General features: G+C 37.0%; 1 protein-coding gene across 8 annotated transcripts in view; it reads right to left on the reverse strand.

Annotated features, from left to right (window-relative positions):
• ABCD3 (ATP binding cassette subfamily D member 3) overlaps positions 1-12,913 on the reverse strand; it is an 84,407-nt gene that overhangs the window by 30,964 nt on the left and 40,530 nt on the right. For 6 of the 8 annotated variants that reach the window (XM_081486237.1, XM_081486230.1, XM_081486233.1 and 3 more), the window contains exon 5: positions 662-731. In XM_081486237.1, the coding sequence (XP_081342363.1) occupies positions 662-731 (70 nt within the window). Of the gene's footprint in view, positions 1-661; positions 732-2,225; positions 2,296-12,913 lie in introns of all 8 variants that reach the window. The other 2 variants (XM_081486231.1, XM_081486234.1) reach the window with 1 other exon arrangement.

Consider the following 12,913-nt stretch of genomic DNA (forward strand, 5'->3'; position numbering starts at 1 on the left):
TTTTCTAATAATTAGATTTTACAATCAAGTAAATTTTACAATCAAGCTCCTCCCTACTACTCTTACACAAACAATACTAAAATTCTTATTGTGCCAATAAAATAAACACTCAAGCTAATAAAATTACTTATGATTTGGACCACTTATCTTTATTTTTAGTAAATTCAGACAATAAATTTCAATTCAACTTAAATCACATTAGTGGTTCAAGTAACAGTTTATAGCCTACATCAATGACTCTCAACCAGGATTTCTGCCCTCAGCTCACTGCCTCCACAACCTCACCTTAGCCCTCACAGGACATCTGGCAATGTTTAGAAACACTGAAGACATTTTTTGTTGTCACAGCTTAGGGAGGGATACTACTTAAATCTAGTAAGATGTTACTATGAGAAACCCTGGCCTAATGGTCAAAAAAACATCATCTCCAGTTGTACATACCCACATATGATGCAAAGAAACTGATCCAAGCATAATTCCTTTAAGTTTTTCCATCTAGTATAAAAGTTTGCATTGATACATTTCCTATAAGTTACAAAACTAAACTTGAAAAAATTTAGCATATAAATCTTTAAAGAACTTAATAAGTAAAAATCCTTAAAAGATTTTAGTAAGATGCAATGTTTTTCTATGTAAAAATTTTTAAAAAAATAACACTTACGAGAGGCATAGCAGCGATGAAGTTGAATAAGTATTTCTTGAAATCTTTTCTGCTACGACCAATGATACCACTGCAAACCACCACATGCAATGCATTAGTTGCAAAAGAAGCAATATTTGTCACCAAAAAAAAAAAACCCTCTGTAAATCTCTAAAATTATTTTCAGAAAATTCTATTGAATCAAATGAATCAATTAAAAAAAAGATGCTAAAATCATTTTCTAACAAAAGCATGAACTTTTGAAATTTTACCATTTTAAACAGCTTGCCTGGAAATCACTCTATAAATGGCAAAATTAAGTAAGAATGACAGCTAGTGCTTTGCTTCATAAAAATGATAATTAAACAGCAGGCTTAATTAAGCAGTCATAAAAGGGGTTTTATATGGTGAAACAATTTACTTTACAGACCCAGGAGTGGATTACTGTGGATAAAACAAACTAGTATTTGTTTGTTTTAAATATTTTAACATCCTGATTGTTATTTGTATGAACTAATGGTAGGGAGACAGACTAATGAGAAATCAGCAAACCCTTCTTATTATAAAGGGCCAAGGGCAACTGTCTTAAGCTTTGCAGGCCATAAGGTCTCTGCTGCAACTACTCAATTCTGCTACTGGAGAGCAAAAACAACTAAGAAAGCAATCAACTGTAGTCCTAAGAAAATTTTATCAAAACAGATGGTAGTGGGATTTCAATGAAACAAGATCTTTTATCCGTTTTTAATCTATTTTAAATATTTACTGTTTTTAAAATATCACTAAGAATTTATTTAAAGGATTCCACTACTTTTAACCTAGAAAGCCACGATATCATTATAAGTAAAGGATCTTTGACTACCAAATGCGCTAGTGAAAAAAACGTAATTTATTTGATCATGCACTCTTTTTCCAAATAATACTAATATTCCCAAAAGCAAATTAAATGTATTTTGAAAAGCAATTGTGCTAAATGATTCAAACCTAGTTCCACACACACACATAAATGACTGGGAGTCACACCGACAGAGAAATAATTTGCTTTTTATGAGGGAGTAGGTGAATAATGCCAAGTAACATGAACTGATCTTTTAGGGCAAAAAAGTTCCACAGTCAAAGAAATTTGGGAAAATCTGAGTTAAAGCTAACAAATTTCTTTACCAAAGAGCCTCTCAAAGCTCTCAAGTACATTATACATTGTAAAACTCTCTGAGAAAGTTTTGTAGCACCGGAGAGTTTCCTTCGCCATAGCTAAGATTCCAAACAACATATTTTGGGAAATGTTACTCTAGACCAGTAGAAAAATTAATAATCCAATCTTGACATAGCTGCTAAAAATTTAAAAAGAAAAAAAAATTTAAGCTGAACTAGAAAAAACTTAAAATAGAACCATAGAAAAATGTTGTCTACAGCAATAAGAATATTAGAGATGAGAAGCAATTAAGACAGTACAAAAGTTTAGAGGTTTAAATTAAAACTGAACCAAACTACACATAAAATCAAAGTGCTTTAGTGCTGCCCAAGCTGTGAAACACACAAGATTATCAAACATTGGTAAAGCACATGCCATCATTCAGCAATGGTTTACCATTGGAGTAGCAGCTATAAATTTAAAAAATGGTTTCTTGAATAAAGTTTTATTTCTGCTTATTATTCCGCTGCAAAAGAAAAATAATAATCAATAAAGAGTAATTTTACAGTAGTCCCAATCATAATTACTTCTAAAACATATAGGAATTAAGATAGTTTGGTAATTTTAAAATGTTACTTACAGCCAAGCAGGTGAAAATAAACTATACATTTATGATTATATATGGCAGTATAGGGGAACAAAATTTGCCAAAATGCATCTCTTTGGCCTCAGGCCACTTTTAGACTGATTATTTTTAAGAAACACAAGTGTCAGGAAGCCTTTCTTTTTTGCCTTCCCCTTAGCTGCCTTAAGAATTTAGAAAAAAGGGCCTGCTCCCAGGACAGAGCTATGACCACATTTATCTGCAAAGCACATGGACCAAATGCACTGAGGGAATCAGATATCAGAGTCCACTCTGAGTCCACTCTATGTCTGGGCCACAAGGCCCAGCAAACCAAACATTTACTTTTCCATCTTCACGTGAATTGCCTGTCTCCCCTGTAAAGTCCCAAACCACTACCCCTAACACCCTCTTCTGTGTTTAGCTGAAGATGGTCTTTAAGATGAGGGCTTTGGTCATTTTGGAGAGTTACTAAGTTCTCCAGGGTCTCTCCCATGTATATATGTTATTAAAATTTTATTTCATTTTCTCCTGTTAATCTGTCTCGTGTCAATTTAATTCTTAGATCAGCCAGAAGAACCCAGGACAGTACAGGAAAATTTCTTCCTCTCTAGCAACAGCAACAAGATATGAAGGATTACCTTCCATATCATAGAACTGTCAACTTCTACCTTAAAGAAGAGGTATGCTATTAAAATTTGCCCCATTCCCAAGACATTAGTCACTGCTAACAAGTAAGCCTAAAAGATGTAAAGGCTACTAAAATTAAGCACATCAAGGATCATAACAAGTCTCTTTGAGACTCTCTTTTAGTAGAAGTGTATATGAATCTAAATACACTTTGGAAGAGTAAAAATGGAAAAGACAAATTTACAATGTAGCTTTAGTAGCAGGTTAAAGAAACGTGTTAATTTTTCAAATCAAATTGTTTTATATTACAAATTCACAGTATCTTAGAACTTTAAGTTTGACCAAATATCAAATATCTCATGCACAGCAGAAGCTCAAAAACATTCAGGAGAAAATTAACAATTAACTTTTTTAACTTTTAAAGCAGAGAAAGGTTTATTGCCGAGTCAAGCAAGGAGAATGGGTAGCTTGTGCTCAAAACCCCCTGAACTCAACAATTAGCTTTAAAACGACTGCTTTACAGGAGTAGCAATAATCATATCAGATAAAAAAGACTTTAAAACAAAGGCTGTGAAAAGAGACAAGATGGACACTACATAATGATCAAAGGATCAATCCAAGAAGAAGATATAACAATTATAAATATATATGCACCCAACATAGGAGCACCGCAATAGGTAAGGCAAATGCTAACAGTATGAAAGGGGAAATTAACAATAACACAATAATAGTGGGAGACTTTAATACCCCACTCACACCTACGGATAGATCAACCAAACAGAAAATTAACAAGGAAACACAAACTTTAAATGATACAATAGACCAGTTAGCCCTAATTGATATCTATAGGACATTTCACCCCAAAACAATTAATTTCACCTTTTTCTCAAGCGCACACAGAACCTTCTCCAGAATAGATCACATCCTGGGCCATAAATCTAGCCTTCGTAAATTCAAAAAAACTGAAATCATTCCAAGCATCTTTTCTGACCACAATGCAGTAAGATCAGATGTCAATTACAGGAGAAAAACTATTAAAAATTCCAACATATGGAGGCTGAACAACACACTGCTCAGTAACCAAAAAATCACAGAAGAAATCAAAAAAGAAATCAAAATATGCATAGAAACGAATGAAAATGAAAACACAACAACCTAAAACCTATTTGTTTGTTTTGTTTAGTGGCTCAGTCGTGTCTGCTCTTTGCGACTCCATGGACTGTAGCCTACCAGGCTCCTCCATCCATGGGATTTTCCAGGCAAGAATACTGGAGTGGGTTGCCATTTCCTTCTCCAGAGGATTTTTCCGACCCAGGGATTGAACCGGGTTCCCACGTTGTAGGCAGACGCTTTACCATCTGAGCCACCAGGGAAGTCTATGGGACACAGTAAAAGCAGTGCTAAGGGGAAGATTCATAGCAATACAGGCTCACCTAAAGAAACAAGAAAAAAGCCAAATAAATAACCTAACTCTACACCTAAAGCAACTAGAAAAGGAAGAAATGAAGAACCCCAGGGTTAGTAGAAGAAAAGAAATCTTAAAAATTAGGGCAGAAATAAATGCAAAAGAAACAAAAGAGACCACAACAAAAATCAACAAAGCCAAAAGCTGGTTCTTTGAGAAGATAGATAAAATTGACAAACCATTAGCCAGACTCATCAAGAAACAAAGGGAGAAGAATCAAATCAACAAAATTAGAAATGAAAATGGAGAAATCACAACAGACAACACAGAAATACAAAGGATCATAACAGGCTATTATCAATAACTATATGCAAATAAAATGGACAACTTGGAAGAAATGGACAAATTCTTAGAAAACTCTCCAAAACTGAACAGGAAGAAATAGAAAATCTTAACAGACCCATCACAAGCACAGAAATTGAAACTGTAATCATAAATCTTCCAGCAAACAAAAGCCCAAGACCAGATGGCTTCACAGCTGAATTCTACCAAAAATTTAGAGAAGAGCTAAGCAACCCACTCCAGTACTCTTGCCTGGAGGATCCCATGGACGGAGAAGCCTGGTAGGCTGCAGTCTATGGGGTCGTGAAGATTCGGACACAACTGAGCGACTTCACTTTCACTTTTCACTTTCATGCACTGGAGAAGGAAATGGCAACCCACTCCAGTGTTCTTGCCTGGAGAATCCCAGGGACGGCAGAGCCTGGTGGGCTGCCGTCTATGGGGTTGCACAGAGTCAGACACAACTAAAGCAACTTAGCAGCAGCAACAGCAACACCTATCCTACTCAAACTCTTCCAGAAAACTGCAGAGGAAGGTAAACTTCCAAACTCATTCTATGAGGCCACCATCACCCTAATACCAAAACCTGACAAAGATGCCACAAAAAAGAAAACTACAGGCCAATATCACTGATGAACATAGATGCAAAAATCCTTAACAAAATTCTAGCAAACAAAATCCAACAACATATTAAAAAGATCATACATCATGACCAACTGGGCTTGATCCCAGGAATGCAAGGATTCTTCAATATCTGCAAATCAATCAATGTAATACACCACATTAACAAATTAAAAAATAAAAACCATATGATTATTTCAATAGATGCAGAGAAAGCCTTTGACAAAATTCAACATTCATTTATGATAAAAACCCTCCAAAAAGCAGGACTAGAAGGAACATACCTCAACATAATAAAAGCTATATATGACAAACCGACAGCAAACATTATCCTCAATGGTGAAAAATTGAAAGCATTTCCCCTAAAGTCAGGAACAAGACAAAGGTGCCCACTTTCACCACTACTATTCAACATAGTATTGGAAGTTTTGGCCACAGCAATCAGAGCAGAAAAAGAAATAAAAGGAATCCAGATTGGAAAAGAAGAAGTAAAACTCTCACTGTTTCCAGATGACATGATCCTCTACACAGAAAACCCTAAAGACTCCACCAGAAAATTACTAGAGCTAATCAATGAATATAGTAAAGTTGCAGGATATAAAATCAACATGCAGAAATCCCTTGCATTCCTATACACTAACAATGAGAAAACAGAAAGAGAAATTAAGGAAACAGTTACGTTCACCATCGCAACGAAAAGAATAAAATACTTAGGAATATATCTACCTAAAGAAACAAAAGACCTATATATAGAAAACTATAAAACACTGGTGAAAGAAATCAAAGAGGACACAAATAGATGGAGAAATATATCGTGTTCATGGACTGGAAAAATTAGTATAGTGAAAATGAGTATACTACCCAAAGCAATCTATAGATTCAATGCAATCCCTATCAAGCCACCAACGGTATTTTTCAGAGAACTAGAACAAATAATTTCACAATTTGTATGGAAACACAAAAAAACCTCGAATAGCCAAAGCAATCTTGAGAAAGAAGAATGGAACTGGAGGAATCAACCTGCCTGACTTCAGGCTCTACTACAAAGCCACAGTCATCAAGACAGTATAGTACTTGCACAAAGACAAAATATAGATCAATGGAACAAAATAGAAAGCCCAGAGATAAATCCACGCACCTATGGCCACAGGACTGGAAAAGGTCAGTTTGCATTCCAATTCCAAAGAAAGGCAATGCCAAAGAATGCTCAAACTACCGCACAATTGCACTCATCTCACACGCTAGGAAAGTAATGCTCAAAATTCTCTAAGCCAGGCTTCAGCAATACGTGAACCGTGAACTTCCAGATGTTCAAGCTGGTTTTAGAAAAGGCAGAGGAACCAGAGATCAAATTGCCAACATCCGCTGGATCATTGAAAAAGCAAGAGAGTTCCAGAAAAACATTTACCTCTGCTTTATTGACTAGGCCAAAGCCTTTGACTGTGTGGATCACAATAAACTGTGGAAAATTCTGAAAGAGATGGGAATACCAGACCATCTGACCTGTCTCTTGAGAAACCTGTATGCAGGTCAGGAAGCAACAGGTAGAACTGGACATGGAACAACAGACTGGTTCCAAACAGGAAAAGGAATACGTCAAGGCTGTATATTGTCACCCTGCTTATTTAACTTATATGCAGAGTACATCATGAGAAACACTGGGCTGGAAGAAGCACAAGCTGGAATCAAGATTGCCGGGAGAGATATCAATAACCTCAGATATGCAGATGACACCACCCTTATGGCAAAAAGTGAAGAAGAACTAAAGAGCCTCTTGATGAAAGTGAAAGAGGAGAGTGAAAAAGTTGGCTTAAAGCTCAACGTTCAGAAAACTAAGATCATGGCATCTGGTCCCATCACTTCATGGGAAATAGATGGGGAAACAGTGGAAACAGTGTCAGACTTTATTTTTTTGGGCTCCAAAATCACTGCTGATGGTGATTGCAGCCATGAAATTAAAAGATGCTTACTCCTTGGAAGGAAGGTTATGACCAACCTAGATAGCATATTTAAAAGCAGAGACATTACTTTGCCAACAAAGGTCCATCTAGTCAAGGCTATGGTTTTTCCAGCGGTCATGTATGGATGTGAGAGTTGGACAGTGAAGAAAGCTGAGCGCCGAAGAATTGATGCTTTTGAACTGTGGTGTTGGAGAAGACTCTTGAGAGTCCTTTGGACTGCAAGGAGATCCAATCAGTCCATCCTAAAGGAGATCAGTCCTGGGTGTTCATTGAAGGACTGATGTTGAAGCTGAACTCCAATACTTTGGCCACCTCATGCGAAGAGTTGACTCATTGGAAAAGACCCTAATGCTGGATTGTGGGCAGGAGGAGAAGGGGACGACAGAGGATGAGATGGTTGGATGGCATCACCGACTCGATGGACATGGGTTTGGGTAAACTCCGGAAGTTGGTGATAGACAGGGAGGCCTGGCGTGCTGCGATTCATGGGGTCGCAAAGAGTCAGACATGACTGAGCGACTGAACTGAACTGAACTGATGGACACCTTATCTTTGACAAAGGAGGCAAGAATATACAATGGAGAAAAAACAATCTCTTTAACAAGTGGTGCTGGAAAACTGGTCAACCACTTGTAAAAGAATGAAACTAGAACACTTTCTAACACCATACACAAAAATAAACTCAAAATGGATTAAAGATCTAAACGTAAGACCAGAAACTATAAAACTCCTAGAGGAAAACATAGGCAAAACACTCTCTGACATAAACCACAGCAGGATGGGATGGGGAGGGAGGTGGGAGGGGGGTTCTGGATGGGGAACACATGTACACCCATGGCAGATTCATGTCAATGTATGGCAAAACCAATACAACATTGTAAAGTAAAAAAAAAAAAGAAAAAAATGACTGCTTTAGAATCCATGAATATATGTTAAGAATATAATGAGAAATGGAATATTTCCTGTCATATCAGTAAACAAAGGATGTCACAGTCATCAGCAACTAAAGCCACCACAGATGGTTAAGCTGCTGAGCCCTGAGGGTGCTCAGGAAGGAAAGAATACCGGCCACCTAGCAGCCATCAGACTGAAGCTGCTCCCTACAATGAGCTCTGAGGAAAGGAGGCTCATGATGTGAAAACAGGACACTGGCCCCAGATAGATGTTCAGTTCAGTTCAGTCGCTCAGTCACGTCCGACTCTTTGCGACCCCATGAATCGCAGCACGCCAGGCCTCTCTGTCCATCACCAACTCCCGGAGTCTACCCAAATCCACGTCCATCGAGTTGGTGATGCCATCCAACCATCTCATCCTCTGTCGTCCCCTTCTCCTCCCGCCCCCAATCCTACCCAGCATTAGGGTCTTTTCCAATGAGTCAACCCTTCGCATGAGGTGGCCAAAGTACTGGAGTTTCAGCTTCAACATCAGACCTTCCAATGAACACCCAGGATTGACCTCTTTTAGGATGGATTGATTGGATCTCCTCACAGTCGAAGGGACTCTCAAGAGTTTCCTCCAACACCACAGTTCAAAAGCATCAATTCTGCGGTGCAGATAGATGAGGTGCATATTAAAGGAATGATGGATTTCTGTGAGCCCAGACTCTTGCATTTTCCCATACACAGAAAAGCGCTAAACTCCTTAACTTGGGATATTTGGTTTTAAGTAACAATAATCTCTTGATGTTCAGACTACCTGCCCTTTGTTGCAAAACTTCTATATAACCTGGTTCCTCCCTTTGCCTCCTTGGAGCAGTTGTCTCAGGGTCACTGGAGATGCTGTCTCCCGGGTTTGAAGTCCTAAAAATTCCCACCGAATAAAACATAACTCTCAACTTTTAGGTTGTGAGTAATTTTTTAAGTCCACAATAAGGAGATCCTTGTACTATTCTTGCAATATCTCTGCAAGTTTAAATTACAGCAAAATAATATGCTTCTTAAACCTCTTAAAATTTTTTGTTTTTTTACTTTTTCTACATCTCACAACTAAATTTTAAAACTGAGTACCCAACAAGTTGATTACTCTGGCAGAATTATAAGCTGGCTCATGCTACACAATAATTTCCTCTTATCCATCATCACCAATTAATGCAGCACCTACTCTTAGTCTAATCAAGGCTATGCTTTTTCCAATAATCATGTATGGATGTGAGAGTTGGACTATAGAGAAAGCTGAGCACCGAAGAATTGATGCTTCTGAACTGTGGTGTTGGAGAAGACTGTTGAGAGTCCCTTGGACTGCAAGGAGATCCAACCAGTCCATCCTAAAGGAGATCAGTCCTGGGTGTTCATTGGAAGGACTGATGTTGAAGCTGAAACTCTAATACTTGGGCCACCTGATGCAAAGAGCTGACTCATTTGAAAAGACCCTGATGCTGGGAAAGACTGAGGGCAGGAGGAGAAGGGGACGACAGAGAATAAGATGGTTGGATGGCATCACCAATTCAATGGACATGAGTTTGAGTAAGCTCTGGGAGTTGGTGATGGACAGGGAGGCCTGACATGCTGCAGTCCATGGGGTCGCAAAGAGTTGGACACAACTGAGTGACTGAACTGAACTACTCTTAGTAATGAATCTTCTCCAGAGCATTCAGTCTTTTAGAAAATTAAAATAAGCATCTATTTAATTAAAGTTGGAAATCCCTAGTTTAGAAAATTAAAAATTATTCTTTTAGGTTACAAAAACATGAAATCACAAAATCTGAATAAAAGGGAAAAAACTTTCAAAAATATTCTTCTATAACATACCATGATTGTGCAGGGTTCTTTATATGTATCATGTGACATATTCTACATACATATCTAATATAATGTTCATAGTGGATGTAACCTGTTATTTTTGCCACAGGTAATTAATAACACTATAGTTAGGAAGACTATTTTTATTAAAAGATATGGCAGTTAAATAATAAGTAAAGCCAAATGAAAAGTATATAAAATTCTATAGTTTGTAAAAGGACATAGAAGTCTTCTCTATATTAATTATACAAAGGACTCAAATTACTTGTGCACAAAGCTCACAGAAAGAGGACTTAGCAATGAAACTGATCTTGCTAAAGATGATGTGCTAGCAGCAATAAACAAACACTTCAATTATCCTAATGCTTTACTTCTTAGGATTCTTCAGAAGATTTCTCACTGGGACACACACACACAAAACTAGCCAGACTCTCCCTATAAATTCCCCTCGGGAAAACCAGACAATCAACAATCCCACAGCTTGGCTTCTAACAAGTTAAATATGAACACACAGCCGAGAGTGACTGCTTGAGGAAAGCTCTAACATGAACGACAAAGCTCAGAACAACAAAGGACAGTGAAAGTCAAAGACTTGAAAGAATGACTACTACCAAAAACGAACATTCATACAAAAAGAGAGTACTTGGAAATAAATTAAAACAAAAATTCACTGGATGATAAAAGAAATCTCCTAGAATATACAATAAAATGTCAGAGATGCAAACAGAAGAGAAATTACAGTCAGATGATCAGTCCAGGAAGTCCAACACTCAACTAGTAAGAATTTCAGAAGAAAACAAAAATGGAGAGGAAGAACTTTTTTAAAAATACAAAAAATTACTTTGGAATGAAGAATGAGACTGAAAGAGCCTTAGCACAATGACAAGGAATGCAAAAAAAAATTCACACTAACATTCAGTGAAATGCCTAAACACTAGCAATACAGAATCAATAATAAAGAAATAATAAAGCTTCCAAAGGGGGTAAAAGCAGATCTGCTACTAAGGGTGGGCAACCAGCACCCAATGTGGAAACTGGATCAGTAGTTTCTAACCTTGGCTACACAGTAGGACCACCTGGGATGCTTCAAAAAAGGAATAACTAATTGAATCAGAATCCCAAAGGGTAGGCACAGTAATACATTAGTAGTTCTCAAAATTCCCCAGATGAGTCTAATTATTATGCAGCCAGGGTTGAGAACCACAGAGCCCTATAGAAGACAATAGGGTAATGCTTTCCAAATTCTGAAAGTGATTTCCAATTTAGAATGCATAAATAAAGCTAAATTATCAATCAAGTGTGAGAACAGAAGACTTTATCAGACCTACAAGGTCTCAAAATTTTACTTCCCTTGTAACCTTTTCTCAGAAAAAGACTGCATCTGCCAAAAAGACAAAGTAAACTGAGGAAGAGGAAAACCAAAGATCCAGAAGACAGGAGTTATCTAATGCAGGAGAGGAAGATGAAAAAAATTCCTAAGATCATGATAAAAGTAAATTCAAACATGACTGCTATTTAGTGGAGCTAAAACACAATCAATCCTGATGAGAGCAGGAAGACAGACAACTAACAAGAGATAGGGGGAGGGATGGTAATAGAAATAAAAATCAATAAGTTATCTGGTGTGTTTGGCATATTACAAAATTGAGATTTTAAAGTGCTGACAATAAGCTTGAGCTGAATTAGTAAGTAGGCAAAAAATTAATGTACACAAAACCCTGCAGTTTATAAACGCCAGGAAAAACAAAAAGTTGTATGTAAAAGAAACTATCAAAGAAGAGCATGTGGCTCAGCTGTAAATAATAATCAAAATTATGTAAACAATAAATTCTGATTTAACAAAAAACTGTGATACAACAGTGAGAGAATGAGCATGGACATGCGTTGGATTGTAAACAGCTAACTCTCATCTTCTAAGAGATAAACAAATACACACATAGTGTCTAAAACTGAAAAATCTAGAGACAGTAATGTAAGTATGTTACAATGAAATGCAGAGACAAAGTAAGAGATGAAACAGTAAAAACAGAAGACAGTTGGCTCCAGGAATCACAGGGGATTGATGGTTTTATGATTAAGTTCTGTAAGGTTATTTGATATTAAACTATATTCATGTTTTACTTCTTAAGCTATCCATACAGTACCTTGATTAAAATAAAAAGCCCATGGGGCTAACCAAAAGATTCAACTCAGTCCTGAGTTGAATATAGGCATCTATACCCCATTGACTAGCCTGCCAGGCTCCTCTGTTCATGGAAGTCTCCAGGCAAAAATACTGGAGTGGGTAGCCCATTCCCTTTTCCAGGAGATCTTCCCAACCCAGGGATTGAACCCAAGTCTCCTTCACTGTAGGTGGATTCTTTACCGTCTGAGCCACCAGGAAAGCCCTGGGACACCCATACATGTATTCTAAGGCATGTGGAATTTACATATTCAGAGATCTGTGGTTGGGGCTTTACTCCCATGCAGACAACCTTCTTAGTTTTCCTAGAGACAGGAGTCAGAAAATATCTGCATAAAACATTCTTCGTCTCCTACAAATCCTCTTAAGTCATGAATCAAGGATGTCAAAGAAAAAAAAAACCTTCAAAATTTGGGAGCACTTAAAAATTTCAAGTACTGTCATTCAAAAAGTTATCTTAAATGTTTTAAGAAATTTTCTGATAAAATACTACATGCCAAGTAACAAAATTCTAAGAAAAAATTTTTTACTGACATTCAAATTGGTATTATCACAGGAATAAATCCTTTATTTACAGATAAAAGTTAATATCACAACTGTTATTTTTATTTTTAAATTCAAAGTCATCTATTATAGCGATTAA

The sequence above is a fragment of the Giraffa tippelskirchi genome, chromosome 5 (genome assembly GCF_054371585.1).
Source record: "Giraffa tippelskirchi isolate mGirTip1 chromosome 5, T2T-mGirTip1v1.2.pri, whole genome shotgun sequence".
NCBI lineage: Eukaryota > Metazoa > Chordata > Mammalia > Artiodactyla > Giraffidae > Giraffa > Giraffa tippelskirchi.